General features: G+C 41.2%; 1 protein-coding gene across 4 annotated transcripts in view; it reads left to right on the top strand.

Moving 5' to 3' along the window:
* LOC121874595 (protein amalgam-like) overlaps positions 1–21,466 on the top strand; it is a 37,538-nt gene extending 16,072 nt beyond the window's left edge. For 2 of the 4 annotated variants that reach the window (XM_042378824.1, XM_042378816.1), the window contains exons 3-9: positions 12,313–12,477; positions 14,293–14,666; positions 14,874–15,014; positions 15,778–16,084; positions 17,098–17,240; positions 18,280–18,493; positions 18,625–21,466. In XM_042378824.1, coding sequence (XP_042234758.1) covers positions 12,313–12,477; positions 14,293–14,666; positions 14,874–15,014; positions 15,778–16,084; positions 17,098–17,240; positions 18,280–18,493; positions 18,625–18,800 — 1,520 coding nt within the window. In that variant the 3' untranslated portion in view covers positions 18,801–21,466. The remainder of the gene's footprint in view (positions 1–12,312; positions 12,478–14,292; positions 14,667–14,873; positions 15,015–15,777; positions 16,085–17,097; positions 17,241–18,279; positions 18,494–18,624) is intronic. The other 2 variants (XM_042378832.1, XM_042378839.1) reach the window with 2 other exon arrangements.
* The last annotated feature ends 4,368 nt before the right edge of the window (positions 21,467–25,834 follow it).

Genomic DNA, 25,834 nt, shown 5'->3' with positions numbered 1-25,834 from the left:
AGTTTTGGGAGGTTAGATTAAAAGGTAAATTGCATTAGATTAAAGTAAATTACGTCAGGTATGGTTAATTACATGGAGTGAAGAAGAATTAATGAGGGAGGTGGGAAAATAACATACCTGTGTGTTACCTGGTGGGAGGGGGAGGGGAGGAAGGTGTCACAACAACCCCCCCCCCCCCATCTGTATGTGTAACCCAAAGATGATTCCCTGTTTTGTTTTTGTATCATGCTAAACACACACACACACACACACACACACACACACAAAACAATCATGATAATCAAGTACTTGTTTTGGCTATACATACGTGTGTCACTTAGTCCAGTTTACTTTAGTAGGCGTTGTTTGTTTGTTTGTTTGGTTTGTTTGGGATTTTAGGGATTTATTATCTTGTCTTTTCTATGGACCTAACCTAACCTAACCTAACCTAACCTAACCACGTCATCTCTTCCAGCTGTTTAGTGATGCAACCTTGTGCGGTTGAGTTGAGTTCAATTAATGGCAAACTTACACACAACAGCCTACCATGTGTGTGTGTGTGTGTGTGTGTGTGTGTGTGTGCGTGTGTGTGTGTGTGTGTGTGGAGGACAAGCACGACAGCATAACACGGTAGGTTAGATCACGTTATGTTATATTACGTTTAGATTAGGTTAGATTTGGTTAGATTACGTTTAGATTAGATTAGGTTACGTTAGATTACGTTTAGATTAGATTAGATTACGTTACGTTCAGGTTATATTAGTTTTGGTTAGATTACATTTAGATTAGGTTAGATTACGTTACGTTTATGTTATATCATTTGTTTTAATCCTGTAATTTGTGGCAAGTCGTCGTGATTATATTAGTGGCGGTGGCACGGATAGAGCCTTACTTTGGACGGTAAAATGTACACAGTTATGCAAATATATTACAACTATAGTCTCACATTACCTAGACCATCACGCTGATTACTATAGAGATTGTGAATGAATATAAAGAATTGTGAAAGATTGTGGAAGATTGTTAAAGGTTGTAAATGATGGTGAAGGATTGTGAATGATTTTTTAAAGATTGTAAATGATTTTGATGGATTGTGAAGGATTGTTAAAGGTTGTAAATGATGGTGAAGGATTGTGAATGATTTTTTAAAGATTGTAAATGATTTTGATGGATTGTGAAAGATTGTGAAGGATTGTTAAAGGTTGTAAATGATGATGAAGGATTGTGAATGATTTTTTAAAGATTGTAAATGATTTTGATGGTTTGTGAAAGATTGTGAAGGATTGTTAAAGGTTGTAAATGATGGTGAAGGATTGTGAATGATTTTAAAGGATTGTGAAAGATTGTAAAAGTATATCTTGTGTTTGTCATTATGTCTGTGTTTATTTTATTTGTCTGTCTGTCTGTCTGTCTGTCTGTCTGTCTGTCTGTCTGTCTGTCTATGTTTTTATGTATGTATGTATGTAAGTATGCCTTTGTTTTTGTCTACATGTGTACCAGATGTGTTTGTGTGTGTGTGTGTGTTTGTGTGTGTGTGTGTGTGGAGGATCAACGGGAATGTAAACCCCAGCCAAGAGGAGGAAGAGATGAGGGGGGGGGAGGAGGGGAGGATTGTGGGAGCAGTTGAGAAGTGTTGAACAACGGCAGGGCAGAGTTCAAACACAGAGGAGCAACAATCAACACTCTCTCTCTCTCTCTCTCTCACACACACACACAATAATAATGACTACTAAGCATCGGGGTTGCCTCATTGTACATACTGAAGGTTTACAGCTTAGTTAGTTAGGTTATACGTGGTGTGGTCTTTCACTGCCGACAACCTCACCTAAGCCCTATAGTACCTTCCTCTCCACTCTCACACTACCTCCCCTCCACACACATGAAGCAGAGATAAAGAACGTTTCCCTACGTTAATATAGTCGTTTTAAAAATACCTTACCATCAAGTGATAATTGTGTGTTCTATTACATTATTATTGGTGGAAAGATTAAACCAAGTGTTAAATAGATTAGTTATGTTATGTTTTAACTATAGTGTTTTTGTGTATAGTGTTGTGTAAAGCCGTCTATTGAACTGACAGGAGATGGATTAAAACAGCGTAAAACCTTCTATCTACAATACAACCAATAGAGGGAGAGAGAAATGAAAGGAAAATCCATGTTTATTGGTGTGTCAGACCTGCCTCACTCACGGTGTAAGGTAACAGCTGGTATGAGGATGAGGGAACTAGCTGGTGTAAGGATGAAGGTAACAGCTGGTATGAGGATGAGGGAACTAGCTGGTGTAAGGATGAGGGTAACAGCTGGTATAAGGATGAGAGTAACAGCTACATTAAGGATGAGGGTAATAGCTGGTGTAAGGATGAGGGTAATAGCTACATTAAGGATGAGGGTAACAGCTGGTGTAAGGATGAGGGTAACAGCTGGTATAAGGATGAGAGTAACAGCTACATTAAGGATGAGGGTAATAGCTGGTGTAAGGATGAGGGTAACAGCTGGTATAAGGATGATGGTAACAGCTACATTAAGGATGAGGGTAATAGCTGATGTAAGGATGAGGGTAATAGCTACATTAAGGATGAGGGTAACAGCTGGTGGGATGAGGGTAACACAGAGTAAGGATGAGAGTAACAGCTACATTAAGGATGAGAGGGTAATAGCTGATGTAAGGATGAGGGTAACAGATGGTGGTGAAGGATGAGGGTAACAGCTGGTATGAGGATGAGGGTAACAGCTGGTATGAGGATGAGGGAACTAGCTGATGTAAAGGATGAGGGTAATGATGGTATAAGGATGAGAGCAACAGCCACATTAAGGATGAGGGTAATAGCTGATGTAAGGATGAGGCAACAGATGGTATAAGGATGAGGGTAACAGCTACATTAAGGATGAGGGTAATAGCGATGTAAGGATGAGGGTAACAGATGGTAAGGATGAGAGTAAATACACATTAAGGACAGGTAATAGCTGATGGGTTACGAGGGTAACAGATGGTATAAGGATGAGGGTAACAGCACATTATGATGAGGTAATAGCGATGTAAGGATGAGGCAGATGGTATAAGGATGAGGTAACAGCTACATTAAGGATGAGGGCGTAATAGCTGATGTAAGGATGAGGGTAACAGATGGTATAAGGATGAGGGTAACAGCTACATTAAGGATGAGGGTAATAGCGATGGGTGATGAGGGTAACAGATGGTATAAGGATGAGGGTAATAGCTACATTAAGGATGAGGGTAAATAGGATGGTAAGGAGGATGAGGAACTAGGCTGATGTAAGGATGAGGGTAACAGATGGTATAAGGATGAGGGTAATACTACATTAAGGATGAGGGTAATAGCTGATGTAAGGATTTTTCATTTTACGGGCATTAGCCCAATTTCAAGTACAGGTAATGACCCACATCAGTGTCTAGGGGGCGAAACAACAACAACAACAAATAAACAACAACAACAACAACAATAACAATAATAATAATAATAATAATAATAATAATAATAATAATAATAATAATAATAATAATAATAATAATAATAATAATAATAATAATAATAATAATAATAATAATAATAATAATAATAATAATAATAATAATAATAATAATATCTATTATTACTATTAACTGCAAATTAATACAAATAAAAAATAAAAATAATAAAAATAATAACCATAAAAAAATACAAAATCAAGAGTGAGAAATTATATACATTATATTTGTTGTTGTGTCGACAGTAAGAGAAACAATTGAGACCCTGTAATTGTGTGTAAATGAGGCAGAAAGTCAGATCAGCAACCTGGGACTTGGTTGGTCACAATTTTCGTGATGCCATATGGCAGCAGGGTCTACCATTAGACAACACATTATGCTTCCAATATCTTCCCAGGCGGTAGTACCTCCCTGTTTGATAGCTGCCTATCTACCCAGTATAAGTCTGAAAATGTACCAGAGATAAGCAACGTGTTTATTCGTCTCGGATATTATTGATGATCTTGAGTGACGCATGACAGGAGAGTTTATACCACGTGTCCATTAGTTGTCAGGGAAGTGTTTTGATTTTCTGGGGTGACATACTGATTATTTATTGAATATGATGAAATTCGATGTTTACTGGTATTTAATTATTTTTATTTCTACATTTTTCTTTGTTTTTATTCCTTCTATTCGTTTGTCTTGTCTTTTGTTTTTCCCTTTGAGTTTTTTTGTACTTTCTCTCTTTATTATCTATTTTATTTTATTTTCCTCTTCCCCCTTAGTTCTTCTCTTACTTGCTCTCTGTATCTTTTTTTTTTGCCCTTTTTAGCTCTTCTACTTTCTCTCTTTATCGACATATTTATATAATGACAGACATAATGACTTCTAAGACTCGATACTAATTTTTTTAACATCTCCAGATATTATTATTTTTTCATAATTTTCACATCATTTTAAACTTCTTTTTTTTTTTACTAACATGAACAGAGTCACTGACCATAGTTTTACCTGGATAATATTTTGTCGTAATATATCTGTCATTAGTATTGCAATCAGTCTGTCCTGGGTAAAAAAAAATAATAAAAAAAAAGAGTTTATAATGAAGTTGTTGTTTTTATCTCGTTATCTTCCCCTTGTTGCATTTTCACACACCCCTCCAAAAAAAAAAAAACTCTTCAATTTTACAGAACAGCCGCCAGTCAGGTTGAAGAAAAAGTGTCGTAACATTTTATTTATTTATTTTTTGTCTGTGAGTCTTTGTTTATCCGTCATTCCATTTCTCTATATTTTATACTTTCTATATTAACATGATTCATTACTATAGTCTATAGCTATATCCTTCAAAGGTCAAATTCATCAAGGTTTCTCATTAATTTGCATATTTTTGTTTCCCTTCAGATGCCAGTATTCAAAAAAAATATTCATATGGCTTTTTTTGTTTTTTTTTACGAATTTTGGTTTTTTTTTTAGTTAGTTGAAGAAAAACAATACTAATAATCCTGTATCATTTTTGTATCATACCTGGAGTACATGGAGGTTGTGTTGTGTACCAGTATGATAGTGTGAAGGTGCACCAGTATGGCAGTATGCTCTACACTAGTATAACAGTATGGTGTGTACTAGTATGATAGTATGTTTAGTAGCAGTATGATTATGTGAAGGACATTGTATCGTCACCTCACACTACATTCCATTCCAGCCGGAGATTACCACCCGGATTTATGGACACTATTATTACGTGGTACACTGGAGGGATTTATTGCAGAGGATTACAGATACGCACGTGAGAGAGAGAGAGAGAGAGAGAGAGAGAGAGAGAGAGAGAGAGAGAGAGAGACCAGTTATCAATAGTTTGGTATAATATAACATGTCAACGTTATCCCCTATATCATGTTACACTCACCATCATTATTGACTGCACATGTAATGGTTAACATGATAAGTGTACACATTATATATTGTTTTTGTTTAACTAAATATTACATTAGACAGTATGGAGTTAAGTGTCAAAATGAGAGGTATGGTTGTGGGTAGTTATTCTCTCTCTCTCTCTCTCTCTCTCTCTCTCTCTCTCTCTCTCTCTCTCTGCTGCATCTTCACCAAAAACAGCCACTTTTTCATACCATATTTTTCCCAAATGATAAAAGAAATAAAAGTCTTTATCCATTTTCAGGAAACCAGTAGTCTTTTTTTTTCTTCTTGATTTCGTTTTCTGTCTTTTTTTGTGGTCATTTTACGCGACTAATCATCAAAGGCTGTAATTTTTTCTGGTCATCTCTTGCATAGTTTTTCTTTTTTCATAGACAAATTTCCGTGTTCTGTTTCCCGTGTACGAAGGTTTAAAAGTGTAATTACCGCGGTTCATTTTTTCACTCTTCCTTCTCTGGGGATTCCTGTCTTTTCATAAGCGGCCGTTTGAGGGGTCCCTCTTCTAAAAAGATGAAAATTTTCGGTAAGCCTTTCAAGTATTCCTGTTAAAAAGATAATATATTTAATGAATTATAAAAACTAGCTGTGTCTTATTATTGTTACTACTATTATTGTTGACGTTGTTGTTGTTTGGACTCAGGGCCCCTTCTCTAAATATTGCATCTCTACAGCAAGAGGTAAGAGTGCAGAGGTCGAGTGGATATAGCCCCCCCTCCCTCTCCTTGTTTCAGGGGTCGGTAGTTCGATTCCCGGGCACTCCTAGTTCACCCAGTTGTAAATGGGTACCTAAGTTTACAACTTGGGGGAAGTGAATGCGGTTGAGAGCTCTACTGGCTATACTGCTTCCTCGTGTACCGAAGGCTTAGTATACAGTATGCTGTATCCACACTGCCTCTAACGGGCAGTTATGCCTATGGGACCCACTTTCACTTTTCACAGCAAGAGGTAGAAGCCTAGTCTTGGGTGGGGGTCTGTGATTATTCTTTCAAAACTCGCGTGGGTGATGTGAGAAGGAGAGTGAGTTGTAGTAATCATATGTGAGGAACATACAGTACACGACCGGTAGTTAGTGGACGTGCCTAGAAGGATGATCTGGAGATATACGATATGTGTGTGAAGCAAGACACAACAAACCGTTAAAGATTCGTTTAGAAAAATATGAAGTGTTTGAGAGTATGGTTGATAGAGGTTGTGAGAAGGTATACGGCATAAGTGTAAGTCTGGTGATGATAGACGAATGATATGATGATGATGTTAGAATTTAAGTTTGTAAATTCTAGAATATTAATTTGGGAGATACAGAGAGATGTGGGTTACCGCTGTGGGTTATGGATAGAGAGGTGACAGAGTGGAAGGTGGATAGACTGGAAATTTTAGAGTCAGGCGTCAAGTGGAAGATGAAAAGGAGATGTGATATATGTGTCAGTGAGCGTAGATGTAACGAACACATATAAGAGAAACTCAAGGAACAGATACACAAGGAAAATAAACAAAGAAGAAAGACAAAGGAAAACAGTACAGAAAGATATATATATATAATGGCGTGTTGCTGGTGTGAGAGCGTATGATTGACAGTGTACACGATGCAAAGGTCAGTGGAAGATTTATGTACAGTCTCCTTCACTAGTGCGTTTACAGGGGCTCGTCAGGTTTTGTGCAGTGTGGCAGCGCTGTGTTTGTTAATTTCGACAGAAGGAAATTCGCAATAGTAAACACGCTATAAAATTAAATTTAGAAAATATTAAAGTAAATATATCAAAGATATTGATTTGTGAAATGTTTATATGACGAGCCCCTGTAAACGCACTAGTGAAGGGGACTGTACATGAATGATTAAGAGAAGAAGTAGAAGAAACAGAGAGAGAGAGAGAGAGAGAGAGAGAGAGAGCAACTTTGTGAAATGAAAATAATTTGCGATATCTATTAAACGAAAAAAAAAATAATATGAAAACGCTCTTAGATATGGATGTTGAAAGTGAAAAGAGAGAGAGAGAGAAAGAGATAATAAACTAGACGAGAAAGTGTTATAACGAATGATAAATACGGAAGCAGCATAGTGTGATAAAAAAAAAAGCAGAATAATTAAACGAATCTAGATTTTTTTTTTTGTTCTGGCGTCTTGGGGGGGAAAAATGTGACGAGTAGCAGAGGATTAGAGTAAAGGTGGCTCTGGCTCCCCTGTGGCTCAAGGCAGCAGAAGGAGCAGTAATAGCCAGGGAAAGAACTGTTGTAGACTCTTTATAATTTGTCTTTTGATTCATGGTTTGGTGGCGAGGTCTCTTGAGAGGATTGGTTTTGGTAGGTAGGTATAAGAGGTGGTACAGAGCCACTCACTCATAAGAGGAAAATAGGAGGTCTTAGAAGAGGAAAATAAGAGGTTTTAGAAGAGGAAAATATGAGGTTTTAGAGGAGGAAGGAGGAAAACGGGAGGTCTTAAGTGAAGAAAGAAAATAGGAGGTCTTAGGAAGGAGGAGGAAAATAGACCTAAGGGGAAAGGAAGAAAATATGAGGTCTTAAGGGAAGGAGGAAAATAGGAGGTCTTAGGTGATGAGGAAAACAGGAAGTCTAAGACGAAGGAAGGAAATTGGAGGTCTTAGGGGAAGGAGGAAAATAGGAGGTCTTAGGTGATGAGGAAAACAGGAAGTCTAAGACGAAGGAAAGAAATTGGAGGTCTTAGGGGAAGGAGGAAAACAAGCGATCTTAAAGGAAGGAAAAAATATGTGCAGATCGTATAAGAAACATTGAAGAAAGTCGTCAAGAAAATTCAGCCTTAAAGAAACCATTACAATGTTAATAAGAGAAGTAGTTTGTGTGTGTGTGTGTGTGTGTGTGTGTGTGTGTGTGTGTGTGTGTTCATTACGTTCTTAAATGAAGCAACACGTGAGGGTGAAAGAATGTTTGACTGTGTAATGAAAGTGACACTTGATGAGGTAACGTAAAAGAAGCTCTGGCGTTTATTGCATGTGAGTGTTGCTGCTTTGTTGGTGAAGTGTGAGGGTGATGTTGTTTTGTTGGTGAAGTTATGAGGGTGATGTTGTTTTGTTGGTGAAGTGTGAGGGTGATGTTGTTTTGTTGGTGAAGTGTGAGGGGTGGTGTTGTTTTGTTGGTGTGAGGGTGGTGTTGTGTTGGTGGTGAAGTGTGAGGGTGGTGTTGTTTTGTTGGTTGTGAGGGTGGTGTTGCTTTGTTGGTGAGGGTGAGGGTGCTGTTGTGGTGAGTGTGAGGGGGTGATGTTGTTTTGTTGTTGGTGAAGTGTGAGGGTGGTGTTGTTTTGTTGGTGAAGTGAGGGGTGGTGTTGTTTGTTGGTGAAGTGTAGGGGTGATGTTGTTTGTTGGTGAAGTGTAGGGGTGATGCTGTGTTGTTGGTGAGGTGTGAGGGTGGTGTTGTTTTGTTGGTGAAGTGTGAGGGTGATGCTGTGTTGTTGGTGAAGTGTGAGGGTGGATGTTGTTTTGTTGGTGAAGTGTGAGGGTGATGTTGTTTTGTTGGTGAAGTGAGGGTGATGCTGTTGTTGGTGAAAGGGTGATGTTGTTTTGTTGGTGAAGTGTGGGTGGTGTTGTTTTGTTGGTGAAGTGTGAGGTGATGCTGTTTGTTGGTGAAGTGTGAAGTGTGGGGTGATGTTGTTTTGTTGGTGAAGTGTAGGGGTGATGTTGTTTTGTTGGTGAAGTTGTTTGATGTTGTTTTGTGTGGTGGGTGATGCGTGAGGGTGATGCTGTGTTGTTGGTGAAGTGTGGGGTGATGCGAGTGATGTTGTTTTGTTGGTGAAGTGTGAGGGTGATGTTGTGTTGTTGGTGAAGTGTGAGGGTGGTGTTGCTTTGTTGGTGAAGTGTGAGGGTGGTGTTGTTTGTTGGTGAAGTGTGAGGGTGATGTTGTTTTGTTGGTGAAGTGTGAGGGTGAGGTTTTGTTGGTGTTGGTGTGAGGGTGGTGTTGTGTTGTTGGTAGCGTGAGGGTGGTGTTTGCTTTGCTGGTGAAGTGTGAGGGGTGATGTTGTTTTGTTGGTGTGAGGGTGATGTTGTTTTGTTGGTGAAGTGTGAGGAAGATGTTGTTTGTTGGTGAAGTGGGGGTAATGCTGTGTTGGGTGGTGTGAGGTGTATTGCTTTGTTGGTGAAGTGTGAGGGTGGTGTTGCCTTTGTTGGTGAAGTGTGAGGGTGATGCTGTGTTGTTGGTGAAGTGTGAGGGTGATGTTGTTTTGTTGGTGGTGAGGGTGGTGTTGTTTGTTGGTGTGTGAGGGTAATGCTGTGTTTGGTGGCTGTGAGGGTGGTGTTGCTTTGTTTGGTGAAGTGTGAGGGTGATGTTGTTTTGTTGGTGAAGTATGAGGGTGGTGCTGTTTGCTGGTAAAGTGTGAGGGTGACGCTGTGTTGTTGGTGAAGTGTGAGGGTGATGCTGTGTTGTTGGTGAAGTGTGAGGGTGATGTTGTTTTGTTGGTGAAGCAGCATGGGGTGACGCTGTGTTGTTGGTGAAGTATGAGGGTGATGCTGTGTTGTTGGTGAAGTGTGAGGGTGGTGTTGTTTTGTTGGTGAAGTATGAGGGTGATGCTGTGTTGGTGAAGTGTGAGGGTGGTGTTGCTTTGTTGGTGAAGTGTGAGGGTGATGTTGTTTTGTTGGAAAGTGTGAGGGTGGTGTTGTTTTGTTGGTGAAGTATGAGGGTGATGCTGTGTTGTTGGTAAAGTGTGAGGGCGATGCTGTGTTGTTGGTGAAGTGTGAGGGTGAGTGTGGGGTGTGCTGTGTTGTTTGTTGGTGAAGTGAGGGGGGTGACGCTGTGTTGTTGGTGAAGTGTGAGGTGATGCTGTGTTGTTGGTGAAGTGTGAGGGTGATGCTGTGTTTTGTTGGTGAAGTGTGAGGGTGATGCTGTGTTGTTGGTGAAGTGTGAGGGTGATGCTGTGTTGTTGGTGAAGTGTGAGGGTGGTGTAGTTTTGTTGGTGAAGTGTGAGGGTGATGTTGTTTTGTTGGTGAAGTGTGAGGGGCGGATGCTGTGTTGTTGGTGACGCTGTGTTGTTGGTGAAGTGTGAGGGTGATGCTGTGTTGTTGGTGAAGTGTGAGGGTGATGCTGTGTTGTTGGTGAAGTGTAGGGGTGATTGTTGTTGAAGTGTGGGGTGATGTTGTTTTGTTGGTGAAGTGTGAGGAGTGATGTTTTGTTGAGGGTGAGAGTGTGAGGGTGATGCTGTGTTGTTGGTGAAGTGTGTGAGGTGATGCTGTGTTGTTGGTGAAGTGTGAGTATGCTGTTGGGTGATGTTGTTTTTGTTGGTGAAGTGTGTGGGTGACGCTGTGTTGTTGGTGAACTGTGATGCTGTTTTGTTGGTGAAGTGTGAGGGTGATGTTGTTTTGTTGGTGAAGTATGAGGGTGATGCTGTGTTGTTGGTAGAGGTGTGAGGGTGATGCTGTGTTGTTGGTGAAGTGTGAGGGTGACGCTGTGTTGTTGGTGAAGTGTGAGGGTGATGCTGTGTTGTTGGTGAAGTGTGAGGGTGACGCTGTGTTGTTGGTGAAGTGTGAGGGTGACGCTGTGTTGTTGGTGAAGTGTGAGGGTGATGCTGTGTTGTTGGTGAAGTGTGAGGGTGATGCTGTGTTGTTGGTGAAGTGTGAGGGTGATGCTGTGTTGTTGGTGAAGTGTGAGGGTGATGTTGTGTTGTTGGTGAAGTGTGAGGGTGATGCTGTGTTGTTGGTGAAGTGTGAGGGCTACTCTGGATTATCTGTAAAATACAAAGCAGAGTTAGAGAGAATGATTATACATACTAATTTGATCTGCTGGAGAAAACTATTGGAATTAAGTTGTTCAAAATGCCAAATGTAATATCATCATCATATATCATAAAACGTCAACAGCTGGAGGTTGTAAACAAATGAAGTATTTAGTAACGTTATTTATCAAGGAAAAGTAGAAATGGATAACAGTTTAATTGAAGGGAGGAGAACAGCTAGGGGGGGGGGGCCTTGAGAGCTATAGTTAATGGAGAACTCTTGAGTGTATTGTTAAGGAGAAACTGAGACAACTTGTGGTGAGAGTAGTGATTGGTTCTGACTGTGAGAGACGTAAATAAGAATGAAGCTGCAAGAAAAATATGTAAGTTCAGCAAATTCCTGTTATGAGTCGAGTGAATGAAAGCGTCAGACTGTGTGGGGTATACGGACCTTCCACAAGACAAGCAGGAGAATGGTAAGGAAGATTTATAACAGCACGAACGAAGACACGAGAGCTGGAAACCCACAAGTGAGGTCTTTCTGTGTAGCTGATTTTGTGAGACCCAGAAATATTTCGTTTGGTGATGCCTGAAAAAAATGAACTGCCTCGTAAATAGTGACAACCTAACAATACCGAATGAATAATAGTAATCATCATGTGTAATAATGTCACTCATAGTAATGTTTCTCAACCCGCTCCGTCACTCGTCATTCAGTAAAGGAAGAGACACACACAGACAGACTGACAAACACAAACACAAAGAGAAACAGACACACATAGAGACACTCAGACTAACTGAGAAAGAGAGAGAATGATCAAAAGAGAGAAAGAGAAAAAAGGAGGAAAGGAAAATCAAAACATTACGTTACATGTACAGGTATTCCAAGTACCGTGTGTCTAGTTCCTCATTCACTGGTCGTGAGGCCATGTGCCGTGTCACCATGTCAACAAGGAGAACAGAGGCGTGCGTACTTAGCTATCAAAAGTGCCTTGACACGCTTGGTTACGCTGTGCAAGCACCAACTTAGTGGTGGGGGTTGTAGGTGTGTGTGTGTGTGTGTGTGTTGCTTTTGTGTATGTGTGGGAGTAGTTCTGTTCGTTTACCTTTTCACGAATCTCTTTGGTCTCTCGTCCACACACACACACACACACACACACACACACACACACAGGTAAACAACGGAGCAAGACCCTACAAATCATACCTATGGAAACCGTAACTCAACTCCGTTCCCTTTCCTCTCTCTCTCTCCCCTACAGGATTATCTAAAGGATACTACAAGGACCCGAAGGACTATGACTACACCGAGTATTATTACTATCCGGAGTTAGGTGCTGATCCCCCGTCCTTCCTGGCTCGACCTCAGATGTTTACAGTGGAGGTGGGGCAGTCAGTCATCATCCCCTGTGACGTAGAGAATTCAGGTCTGTTATAGGTTTAAATATTGTTCAATTATGGTCACCTGAAAGTTAGACCATCCCTTTTTAATTCACCTGGAGATTAACCATCCTAAGGCTAACCTAACCTAACCTAACCTAACCTAACCTAACCTAACCTAACCTAACCTACCATAACCCCTGAGTTGTTGAAGTTTATAAGTATTGTAATTATTGTGTTTACAAGTTTACACCACTATTATTTTACAAGCTTCTGGAGATAATGTCCTAGAGTTCACATAAATGATCGATGTGTGTTGTAAGCGTTACGTTTATTATAAATTAATTCACCCAGGACAACCACCATCATCTGAGTACCTGGGCTGTTGTGGTGTATAGTGGAGATACAATAGTTCCTCTCTATAGCTTATAGAAGTATACCTGTTGATTTGTATACAAGTATGTGAGATGCAGGTTTTAGGGAGGCCTTGGGACTCGGGGAGATATTTCCAAGAGTTGAAATAAAAATGTCTTACTACACACAGGTACGAGGTTGATGCCCTCCCCCCCTCCTCCTCTTCTTCCTCTCCGCACCTCCTCCTTCTCTCACCTTCTGCTCTTCCTTCTTCCTTCTCCTCCTCCTTTTTTCCCCTCTCTTCCTCCTCCTCCTTCCTCCTCTCCTCCTCCTCCTCCTCCTTCCCCCTCTCCTCCTCTTCCTTCCCCTCTCCCCTCCACCTCCAGGCTCAAGATTTTGTGTCCCCCCCCTGGCCAACACAGACAACCCCCTCTTGGTCACTAACACGATAGAACCCGAAGGTAACTTGATCATGCCGGGATATTGTGACCCAGTGGTAGATAGAGCAACGCCCTTGAGTCATCTTAGTGACTTATGGACCCTGAGGACCATTCAATCATAGTAAATGAGATAATCAAGGAAGGGAAAAGCAATGATAATGAGACTGAAGGGAGGGCGGAGAGATAAAGAAGAAGAAGAAATGCAAGTATTGATGGGGTTATGTTGAATGAAGAGAGAGAGAGAGAGAGAGTCTGTCGGGTGGAAGTGAGGCGAAAGGAAAATAGCGATTGGAAGCAAAGTGGTTCGTGGAATAAAGCTTTTGACTAGCCTGTAGTTTCTTCCTCAGTAGTGCTCACACGGAGCGTCCTCACCTGTCGGTCTGCCACATAAATTGAGTCAGCTGTGTGTTGTCATCAAAGGTGGCGTGCACAGCGGCCATGGAGCAATCCAATTCCTGTTATAGTTCAGTCACGGGTCATCAGGGAGAAATTTCTTAGGTGGGAGTGTCTCAAATAGACTGTATGTGTGTGTGTGTGTGTGTGTGTGTGTGGGAGATGTGTACACTGTATAACGATGATGATTATTATGAAAATGAGGATGATTACAATAATGATTAGGATTGATGATGATAATGTTGATGGTTTTAATGATGGTTATAATGATGGTGGTGATGATGATAAAGATAATTGAAATAATAATAATAACAAAGGTGATGATTGTGATGCATCTAGATATGATCATTATTACTTAAACATACAGTACTCGCACGTCCGTCATCACTCGCGGTCTTGTCAGGTTTAAAGTTCTTGACTCTGACCTCTTCATATGGGCAGGTTTATTTCTTAACTATGGCGGCGTGAGACCCAAGGCACGGTGCTGGTACAGAAGGGAACAGGTGACAATGACCCTTCTTCTTGCCTCAGCTGTGTGGTTGTAGGTCACAGGTTCCTTAGTTCAGTCAAGCCCCGGTATAATTGTGAGGGTTGTTAACTGGTACATATTTGTTGTTCTTTGCTGTTATATTATGTAACGTACACTTCGGTCTTATCTGAGTTGGGAATCCTCAGTAGGGAAGAACAAATTGATCATTAAGAAGCTGCCGGCTAATGGGGCCAGCGAGAAACTCCTGTCTGTCGGGAACGATAAAGTGACCCCAGACCCGCGGATGACAGTGGACGGGACACGCCTCACCATCTCCCACACCCGCCCCCGAGACGCCGGCACCTTCATCTGCCAGTTCGACCTGGAGCCGCCCCTACAGCTGCGACACACACTCGACGTGCAGTACGCGCCTACCGTCAGGGCCTTAGTGCCACCTGAGCAACGTGTGGCCAAGGGTAACAGCGTCTCCCTGGAGTGCAAGGCGCATGGCAACCCTGAACCCATCATCCGCTGGTCTCGTCAGGAAGGTCCTCTACCCTCGGGGCACCGCAGCCAACAGGTCAGGCATAACATTAGAGATGAACTCATTTTCACATGATCTAGTGTTTTCCTTCCACTCATCCATAAGATATGACTTGACTTTATTGACAAATAACTATTATTGTAGCGACACAACATTATTAGTTGGTGTTTCCTTACTATAGAAATTTCACGTTTTAGTTAATTGCAACGCTGAAGCAGTGCCCCCCCTCTCTCCCCACTGTAGGGCGAGATGTTGACCCTGGAGGCGGTGGACCGTCACATGGAGGGGACTTACCTCTGTACTGCCGACAACGGTATCGGTGAACCCGCCTCAGCCGCCGTGTCCCTCACCGTGGAGTACCCGCCGGAGATCACGACTGAGCAGGTGAGTCTGCTTTGCTTGTCACACACACACACACACACACATACACGCGCTCGATTCTAAAATAAAAGTACAACAGACAGTAGTTATGTCATCAACAGTCTCTGGTCCAGCTAATATGCCGGGAACTTTTTCTGATTGGTCGTGGCAGATCAGTGTGTGTGTGATGGCGCTGTTATGGCACTACTGTCGGGTGACAACTTACCACAATGTAATTCAACTAACGCTGGAGGTAACCCGGCAGGTGTTACGGTGTAGAGAACTCAAGAATATTTCATTACCATTAAACTGCAGAGTTTTGTGGACTTTTTATTTAAAAAAACGAAAAAGAATCTTCCATCAGCTAATAGTTTATGAACCACTTCCGCGGTGGGATGATTGGATAGAATCTTATTTATTTATTTATTTATTTATTTTATTTTATTTTCATTCTCAATTTCCCCTCCTGGCTGGGATAATGAGGTCACAGTTTTTGGTTATATTCTATAAGATATTCATATGTTTTTATTGTTTCCCTTCTTTGTTTTTCAGTTTTGTTTTGTTTTTGCCTTTGTTGCCGCGCCGCCGACTGGTCATAGTTATATAACCATCTTTACGTCATTAAATAACGTTTGATGTTGACAAAAAACTGAGCAATCAGGAAATGAGTTGTTGTAAAATAACTACAGAGGTGACTCACATCCTGGACTTAACAAATACTTAAACTTGTTCAAGAGTAAAAGGGACGTCGGTATTTAAGTCTGTTGTTGTTGTTGTGTTGGTTCAGGGCATCGTGAGGACAGGGGAGGGGGACACCGTGGAGCTGGTGTGTGTGGTCCATGGTCGACCTCCGCCAGACGTGATGTGGACCCTGGACGGCCGTAAGCTACCAGACACCATCATGGACACCAAGCTACACCAGCCCCAGCAGCCCTCACATACCCACACCACCCATGACACCCACCTCAGCCAGACCCACTTTGCCCACCGCCACACGCTCACCATCAACAACGTCAAGGAGAAAGACTTTGGCACGTATGTATGCATCGCTGAGAACCCCCACGGCCAGAAGACTGCAGTTATACAGATGACCAGTGAGTGTACCTTTGTTAACACCTGATCCTGTGTGAGTGTACCTGTGGTTAACACCTGATCATGCGTGAGTGTACCTGTCTTACCTGTGGTTAACACCTGATCATGCGTGAGTGTACCTGTCTTACCTGTGGTTAACACCTGATCATGCGTGAGTGTACCTGTCTTACCTGTGGTTAACACCTGATCATGCGTGAGTGTACCTGTCTTACCTGTGGTTAACACCTGATCATGCGTGAGTGTACCTGTCTTACCTGTGGTTAACACCTGATCATGCGTGAGTATACCTGTCTTACCTGTGGTTAACACCTGATCATGCGTGAGTGTACCTGTCTTACCTGTGGTTAACACCTGATCATGCGTGAGTACCTGTCCCTGTGGTTAACACCTGATCATGCGTGAGTGTACCTGTCTTACCTGTGGTTAACACCTGATCATGCGTGAGTGTACCTGTCTTACCTGTGGTTAACACCTGATCATGCGTGAGTGTACCTGTCTTACCTGTGGTTAACACCTGATCATGCGTGAGTGTACCTGTCTTACCTGTGGTTAACACCTGATCATGCGTGAGTGTACCTGTCTTACCTGTGGTTAACACCTGATCATGCGTGAGTGTACCTGTCTTACCTGTGGTTAACACCTGATCATGCGTGAGTGTACCTGTCTTACCTGTGGTTAACACCTGATCCTGCGTGAGTGTACCTGTCTTACCTGTGGTTAACACCTGATCATGCGTGAGTGTACCTGTCTTACCTGTGGTTAACACCTGATCATGCGTGAGTGTACCTGTCTTACCTGTGGTTAACACCTGATCTTGAGTGAGTCGTCATGAATCATTAATAGTCAAGTGAAAGTATTACAAGACAATTTTTCCTACGAGATCCTTCATCACATTAAGAGAACAATGCACCAGAAAGCTTCCTATACAGACAGTTATATTTCACCTACTACGTAGCTTTATCCACCCAACTCTCCCCATAGTAAAGCGCCTCATGCAGTCTTCTTCGACCAATAGGCTTGCCCAAGCCACCTCAGCTGACGAGCAGCCCCAACGGCGGGGAGAGCACCAAGTACACCCTCACCTGGGAGACGGAGAGCTACTACCCCATCACCGAGTTCCTCATCAAATACCGCAAGTCACACCTAGGGGCGTGGCAGGTGAGTACCTCCTTCCGTGTATCCAGCCACCTTACTCGCGTGTTCCCGTGATGTATCCGGCAGGTACGGCTTCTTAAAACTGTGTCAAGAGATGGTATACTGTATCAGGGAAGGTCTGTGAACAGCTCAGGAAATGATTTCCTCCTTCCCCACTTTCCAGTGTCCAAGTCAAATGAAATTCGGGATTTACAGGAGATTGAAGGATTTATTGTCTTAGACTCTTGTTGCTCCAAGTCTTACAGCAACAGTTGTGATCCTCATATTTTATATTTTAACCCTAAATTTGGCTGTATAAATAATGGTAATTCTGACCCTTAGGTGACTTTGATGACCTTAACTCTTCATAATGATGATGTTGCCCATTCCCCCGCGTTTCATTTTTTTTTAATATACACGTGACAATGTCTGTTAGCTATTAATGGTACCTCAGTCTGCCACTACGGAAAATTAAGATTAACTAATATGTTAACGTTGCTCAACTCCACCTCTAGTCTCATGACCAATACTTTGAGGCAGCCAGGTATCAGGACATTATCTAATTCAGTATGACTCGGTTAACAAGTTAGTGCAGTGTGACCCATTTATCTCCAGTATATAACATAAGACTCGTCCCCAGGCTAGTAGCACACTGTTGGCACTCTGACCTCAGGAACATAATGTCTCTCCCTGTATATCATCATGCCAGGCTTACTGTGACTCACCCAAAATGTATCATGACAGGTGTATCACCCAAAAGACGTGATGGAACCGGAATTATTAATACCTGTTGGTGTGGCCAGAGACTGCACCTTACCCCAACCCCTGCCTCAAACACCTTCCCAGCCTCCTCCCTTATCACAAAGGCTTCCCCGGCTATCTTCATCCCTGAAAAAATCCAACGAATTACCCTGTCCTCAGGATCAGTACATCCCTAGTTACTTGCTATCTAAAACAAACATCCCCATAGCTCCGTCCTCCCCAGAACCAGCACCTACCCATGGTCAGCAACCCCCCCCCCCCCCTCAATAACCCTCACAACTGTAGGCGTGTCTCCCTTCAGCAGAGGAACCACGACATGGTGATGGCTGACTCCTGGGAAAGTGTGTCAAGGACAGTTGAACCGAATTCAAGGGCCACCCAAGGACCTCGCCACGCCCTCGCCTACACGCTGGATGCGCTGGAGGTGGCCACGGACTATGTTGCTGTTGTCAGAGTGAGGAACAAGTACGGCTGGTCGGCTGAATCTGACAACTTCTCCTTCTCTACTAAGAAAGGTGAGTCTAATTAGTTTACTACTGCTATCATTTAAGTGGGTAGTACTATCTACTACTACTACTACTACTACTACTACTACTACTTCAGTTTCAGTTCTCAGGTTAATTTTCTGTATTTTCTTATATTTCAGCCATGGCCGTCCAGCAGTCAACCAGCGGGGCGAGAGGCCAGATGAACGCTGCTCCCCTCCTGATGCTGCTGATGGTGTCGCTTGTCTTCACCATGATGCAGGGCAGCACCAGCAGCCACTATCTCCTAGGAGAGAGATTTCCGGCCACGCTCGCCGTCAGTCAGTCTCGTCAATGATGATGTGCAAGACCAGAGGATTACCTTGTGGTCTGTCCATGGCCACGTGTCCGCCATCATCAAGTCTTTTTCTAGATTTTCTCCAGCCAGTTAACCAAGATGATGATTTACAGTAGCTGATGACCACCAGGAGACGACCCTGTTGGTGTGCCGGGAGGAAGTGTACATATAGTTGCCCGCTGGCGTCAGAGAGCGAGAAACTCTTAGATATGTGTTTTTACATTCAGTCTTAAGGTAACTTTGATATCTTCCGGAGTTGTATACTATGAACGCCACAGGCTGCTGACCACACCGAGCGTTGACAAAAATAGCTTGTGAAAAATGAGACTTGCGCTTGTTATGTCCAGCGCTTACGTCCGGACTGGCGTTGTGGCCGGATCCCGTGTTTGGACAGAAGGTGCTTGTGGCCCATGCTCTTTAGTCCAGTGTTGATCTCCCGCGTGACGGCTCCCACTCCATGATGTGATTGATGGAAATAGTCCTTTACTGTAGTGAATCCTTCTCAAATATCGAGTGTCATTTCTGTTTTTACCGGAACAAAATATTTTAAGTGTTTGCACACCTGGGAAATATTATATTATAACCATCGTCCTACTGTGCTCTTGTGGGTGTTACGCCACTCTATACAGATCGGTGTACAACTGCTGTGTACACTTTTTACTGATGTACATACATGTGTCAACAGATGTCACAAGGTTGCAGACACAAACAGCTATCATACGGAATAATTTCATGACTGTGCATGTGTGAACAGCTGTCTAAGAAACAGGTGTCGTGAGCATGCAGGCGTGAGCAGCTGTCATAGTGACCAACTGTCTTGAGTGTACACAATGAACGGCTATCGGAAGGAGTGTATGCCATTAGTATGAAGACGTGAATAGATGTCACACGTACATGTCTTGGGTGAGCAGATGTGAACAACTGTGAAAAAACCCCGTCATGCACAGGTTAGCAGATGTCACAAGTGTGCAAAAGTGAACAGCTGTCATAAGGAACATCTCTTAGAGTGTGCAGCGTCAACATCTGTAGCAGAAAAGCAAATGTCATAAGTAAGACGAACTGAACAGCTATTACAGATGTCCAGAAGTGAACAGTCGGGAAAAAAAAGATGCCATAAGCCAACAGAAATGAACAGTTATCATAAGAAGTAGACGTCTTGAGTATGCAGACGTGGACATATATTACAAGTGTGCAAAAGTGAACAACTGTCGTCACAAGTATACAGAATTGAACAGCTGTCACAAGTGTGCAAAATTTAACAGCTGTCAAAGATGTGTAGAACTCTACAGCAGTCACAATTATACAGAATTTAACAACAGTCACCAAGTGTGCAGAATTGAACAGTTGTCACAAGTGTGCAGAATTGAACAGTTGTCACATGTGTGCAGAATTGAAAAGCTGTCACAAGTGCGCAGAATTAAACAGTTGTCACAAGTCACATGTTTTGAGTGTGTAGACGTGAACATCTGCCAAAGGTGATAATTATTAAGATGTTTCTTTGGTCATCAACAGTTTGTGTTTATATAAGAGGATGGCGTTAAACCACTGGCTTCTTATGTGTGTTTTTGACGTGTTCGTGTCATGGTGGATTTGCTAAGAAATACTGTATTCATTATTGCATATTATGACGAGGTGGTACATCACTGGCGGGTCGTTTCAGGGGTTCAGTGGTGAGATGCTGTGTGTGTGTGTGTGTGTGTGTGTGTGTGTGTGTGTGTGTGTGTGTGTGTGTGTGTGTACAGGAGACGTTAATCAAGTATCTACCAACGTGTTGTTAACTATGAGTCATTTAGGTGACCCGTGGTACAAATATCACCTGGGTTGGGGAAATGAACGTGTACCGAACACAGGTTGACATTTGAGAATTGTTTTTAAGAGTCACCTTAAAGGCTCACAGTTGACATGAGACTAATGATTTTCGGTCCCGTTAACCATTCACGTCTCTTGTACGGACAAAGGTTCAAAAACAGTAAATCAAGTCACATTTTGAGCCCCTGTTATGACCCCTTTAGTTAAAATGCTTCATGTTAAACAAAGGTAAAGTGCTTGGAATATTAAGTCATGTATGACCTGTCGAAGGCTTGATGTCACGTTAAGCTAAATTAACGTGTTGACTAATTTTTTATATCATATAGCCTGTTAAAAGATTAATATTATATTAAGCAAGAATAACATGATTGAGACAAATTTACGTAAATAGGATGCTAAGCAATAAATGACATGTTGACGAGAGATGTTGTATAGCATAGCATGTTAACATGTTACTGTCATGTTAAGCAGAATATGATGAGAATAGAACAAATATATGATATAAAAGCTTAATATATCTTGTTAAGCAAATAAATAAAATTCCCCCCAAAAGTTATATAACCTGTTAAAAGCTAACTATCATGTTGAGCCAATAACATGATAGAATAAAGCTCTAACTTATAACCTGTTAAAAAGCATTAAAAAAATACCATGTTGAGCAAAGCTAACATGCAAGAAAAAATATAGCATGATGATTTCTTACATCAGGTACCCAGTGTGAGTTCTGTTATACGATGTTCTCCCAGGCATATGGTGTTCTCCCTTACTTTGCTGTGAGACCCACGGTATTTGCCAAAACACTGCACCACCTCCATATGTTCTATTTATTTATTTTCTTAATAAAGGACAAACAGGTTTCTGTGTTATTTCTCTCTAGTATACCACAAAGTTGTACTGTGTGTGTGTGTGTATGTGTGTGTGTGTGTGTGTGTGTGTGTGTGTGTGTGTGTGTGTGTGTGTGTGTGTGTGTGTCATCCAAACGAATCCACTTTGATCTAAACAAAACTATGTATATATATATTTTTACACTTTTTAAGTCTTTTTACCGGTGTGACCTGGAATGGTAGGGAAGGTGTTGATCTGCCGAGCCTTCAGTGTTCAACAGTAAGTGGATAATGCTCTTGTTCTGACAGGCTGCTCGCTCACCATCAACAACCTCACCCGATTATTTACTCATGAACTGCTAAGTGTGGAAGGATTTGTGTAAAACGGAGCAACTGAGTCTTTTCAATTTGGTCGGGATTCGAGCCCTGGACCGTCCGCAGGTGAGGAGAATTATCTACCACCCATCTATCCACCTACCCACGCACCCACCTACCCCCACCCACACACACACACGGAGGGAGGGAGGGACGGTGGTGCTGTGATCCAGTTGGGATTTCAGGAGATTCAATCATAGTGACGTAGAGATTAATGAAGCTGCGACACATGCATCCTGTAATATTTGAGGGATTTATTCCAATGCTAACCAATTGCCTCGCCACCAATTTTACCTTAGTTAGATCTACTATGTACTTGTGGATATTCATGGTGAGTTGACTTTATCATCAGTACTTGTGTTGCTGATATTCTGCCATCTATTATTATTATTATTATTACTATTATTATTATTATTATTATTATTATGGCTGATTTTTTCTTTTGTCGTTATTTTCAGTATCCTGTATTTAGCTAATGACTTTTATTATTGTTTTGATTCTTGTTATTTATTATTATTGCGCTTTTATGAATCCTTGATATTGTTTTAAATTTTTAGGAAAACAGGAAGCGACGTCACTGGCTGACCGTGATGATGTAACAGGGCAACAGATTGACGTAATGGAGCAACACACTTTGACGTTCTGGGTAACAAAAGTGTGACTTCAAGGGGTGACTACATGTAACATCCCAGAGTAACAAAAAGGATTGCAAGGCGTAACAAAATATAGCGTGACATTGTAACAAAATGTGACGTCACAGGGTCACAAGTTACGTCATGGAGCGACAAACTTATATCTTTTGGCTATAAAGTGTCATGCCATTCGAATTATAATAATATGTAACGTCAAACAATGATAAGTGACATCCCGAAACAAGGGTAAGTAACGTTATAGAATATAAGTGACATCCCGGAACAAGGGTAAGTAACGTTATAGGATATAAGTGACGTCACTGAACAAAGGCAATTAAACATGAGTGACGTCACGAGGTTTCGTTTTAACTGGAGCAGAACGTCGATGTTGTTATGTTGGTGCGCTTCAACACCTAAGGCCTATACTGTAGCTCAACTGACAAACAAATCATCAAGAATACAATCTGAACCTAACGGAAATAATCGTCTTTTTTTACATGGCCGAGGTGACGGAGAACTACAGCCAAATACGGGCCAATTGTTGCCATCGAGTCGTAATTAAACCAAAAATTCAACTCAAAACATCCATTTACGTTAATTAAGGCAGACCATATAGCCCAGAGCCTGCCATAATGTACCCTTTTAAGAAGCTTATACTTTAATAACATAATACTCGTAATTACCATATATATTGTATACCAGTTACTGTATATGTAAGGACTCAGGAGTGTAATTAATATTTATTATACACAATAAACGAACGATGGCGTAATATAATTCATTTGTTTCTCCACATACACACCTGCTAATGGTCTAAAGGCATAACTCATTCCTCGTCTTGTTCCATTTCTGACTTAGGTGTAACAGATAATACTGAAAATAAGTCTTCCTATACTGCACTTAATTAAGGATATGTTTTGTATAACCCTACCATATTGCTCACATTTATTAGCTATGGCAGGAGACATCGGCAATCATCCTGGACAACTCCCACCCACCGTTGTCATTTCTTTGTTTACATTACACGGTGACAGACGGCCAATGAGTGAGGGTGACTGTCGGTGTGTGATCACATTATGGCTTTAAAAAAACTACAGTGAAATATCGTGGATATGGACCAGTGCTTAAAACGATTATAAAGGATGGTTTAACCTTGTTTACTCGCGTGAGTGAATAAACTAAGAGACAGAGTGACCAGTTTAACCAGATGCGGCTCTACCATGGCCACCATTTGCTTTGTGTATGCAGTTGGTAGGTAAGCTTGACTAACATTCATTTTTATTTTGCTCTCCCTCACGTATACCTGCTGTTTTGTATACACACTTGATTTTATTTTAATTGTTTATGTTATATACGTTAACTGTGTTGAAAAACAAAAAAGGCTTGTAGTGTTAGGTAGATGCAATATTGTGATGACGTGCTGGCAGCGTTGTGGTCGACGGGAAGTAAAAGGGTGTATTTTTTTTAAGTTCATGATACTTGGTAACTTACTAAGAAACATTTACAAAATGGGTTTTTTTTCATAATTACGAAGCTCTTTTTCTTATCGCAGTAACGCATAGGGAATTAGAAATTACGAATACACTATGCTAATTTAGTCACGTTGAGTCCTTACCGTGCGTCGTGTAGCTCAAGTGTTGATATAATGGGTCCTTCGAGACAGCTTCATTTGGTCATTTATAAAATATGATCGACCAGGCTAACCCAAACTAACTAAATGATCTAAGGTTATATTTTAGTTAAATAGGTCAGTTTGGGTCATGTCATTTATAAATGGTTAAATGCTTTGTTCTCACAGCTGCCATTTTTCAATAGCTCGGAATTCAGTATAAAAATTTAAACAAATTCAGGTTATTTTTCTTGCGTCTCCTGTAATAGGAAATATATTGTTTAGTAATTTTGTATAAGTAAATGTTTTAAAGGTTTGGTAATACTCTTGTGAAAGTGTACTTTACTATTGCCAAACAAATTAATTGCTACACCAAAGTGATGAATGAGAAATATGTCCGGTGCTGCATTTTTTTTTTATTAATTTTGCAGGATCTTCTGTGATATGTTTGTTTTAATGCATAGAATGTAAATCAGGGGAGAAGGGGAGGACGGGTTGGGAAAAAAACGTGTGAAACCATATATGAATCCTACTTCACTCACCCAACGATTGTTAGGGTAAAGGTTAGAAGTGTAGGTCAATTCTCGGGGTCTGCTTTGTAAATGACATTCACACGTTTATTTTGTTTTTGTTTTTTTTACATCCTCCCCCAATAGATTTACATTCTATGCATTAAAACAAACATATAACACACGATCCTGTCAAAAGTAAATATATGAATAATTTAAGGGAGTGGATTTTAACTTCGCATTTATCACGTCTTTTGTTATTGTTTGTATATCGTTTACCCTGACACTAACGTTGCCTTGCCACAATATTGGGTCGCATTAAAAAGGCAGTTGATGTGAGTTTAACATATAACTACGGTTTGCCAAGAAGTGTACAGTAGAGATGACAGAGTGAAAAATAGTGATTCAACAATGGCATGTGACTACTCAGGACAGCCCACACTTCTCCAGCTTGCTCCTGTAAACATATAAACATTCACACATCATAACTACATTAATTTACCTTTAAAAATTTATATTCGTGTTTTATTCATTTCGTTTGTTCACTGAAATCTACATTTTGTCACTTGGAACGGGAGGAAAAAGAATTACTTTGTCATGTTATTTCCTCATAGTGGTCTTGGTTACCTTTGACGCGTACAGCACTGTAGTAATTTTTGATCAAGAGGACACCGTAATTTTATATTTAGAGTTTGGGGGGGGGGGGTTACCAATAATGATGACAGACAAACCAAAACCAAACCACCAAAACCAATACCAAACCAAACCAAAACCAAAACCAAACCAAAACCAAAACCAAACCAAACCAAAACCAAAACCAAACCAAAACCAAACCAAACCAAAATCAAAACCAAACCAATCTCACTACTCTTCCTTCTCTTACCCCTCCTCCCCCCTCCTGCCTGCCTCACTACCAGACCTCCCACACCTACATACCAAACCCGCCTGACTGACTGACTTTACTTCACCTTAACATACCCAACCTAACCTAACCCAACCTAACCTAACCTAACCTAACCTAAATTAAGTTACTGGTATATACTGATTTAACTACACCCAGCTGTCGTAACCTAACCTAACAAACCTTCAACCGTAATCAAGCCTAATATATAACCTTAACTTACAAATATCAAATTAAACTTAGTCTAACCCAATTTTGGTTCTGTTAGATTAAGCTAAGTTGGTTGCTTCCTCACGTAACCTATGTTTGGTTAGATTAGGTTTGGTTGGTAGGTTTGTGTCTATTTATGGTGTATATACCGGATCTTGACCAGAC

Source organism: Homarus americanus, unplaced genomic scaffold (genome assembly GCF_018991925.1).
Source record: "Homarus americanus isolate GMGI-L3 unplaced genomic scaffold, GMGI_Hamer_2.0 scaffold46022, whole genome shotgun sequence".
Lineage (NCBI taxonomy): Eukaryota > Metazoa > Arthropoda > Malacostraca > Decapoda > Nephropidae > Homarus > Homarus americanus.
This window is presented reverse-complemented; position numbering and strand designations above follow the sequence as displayed.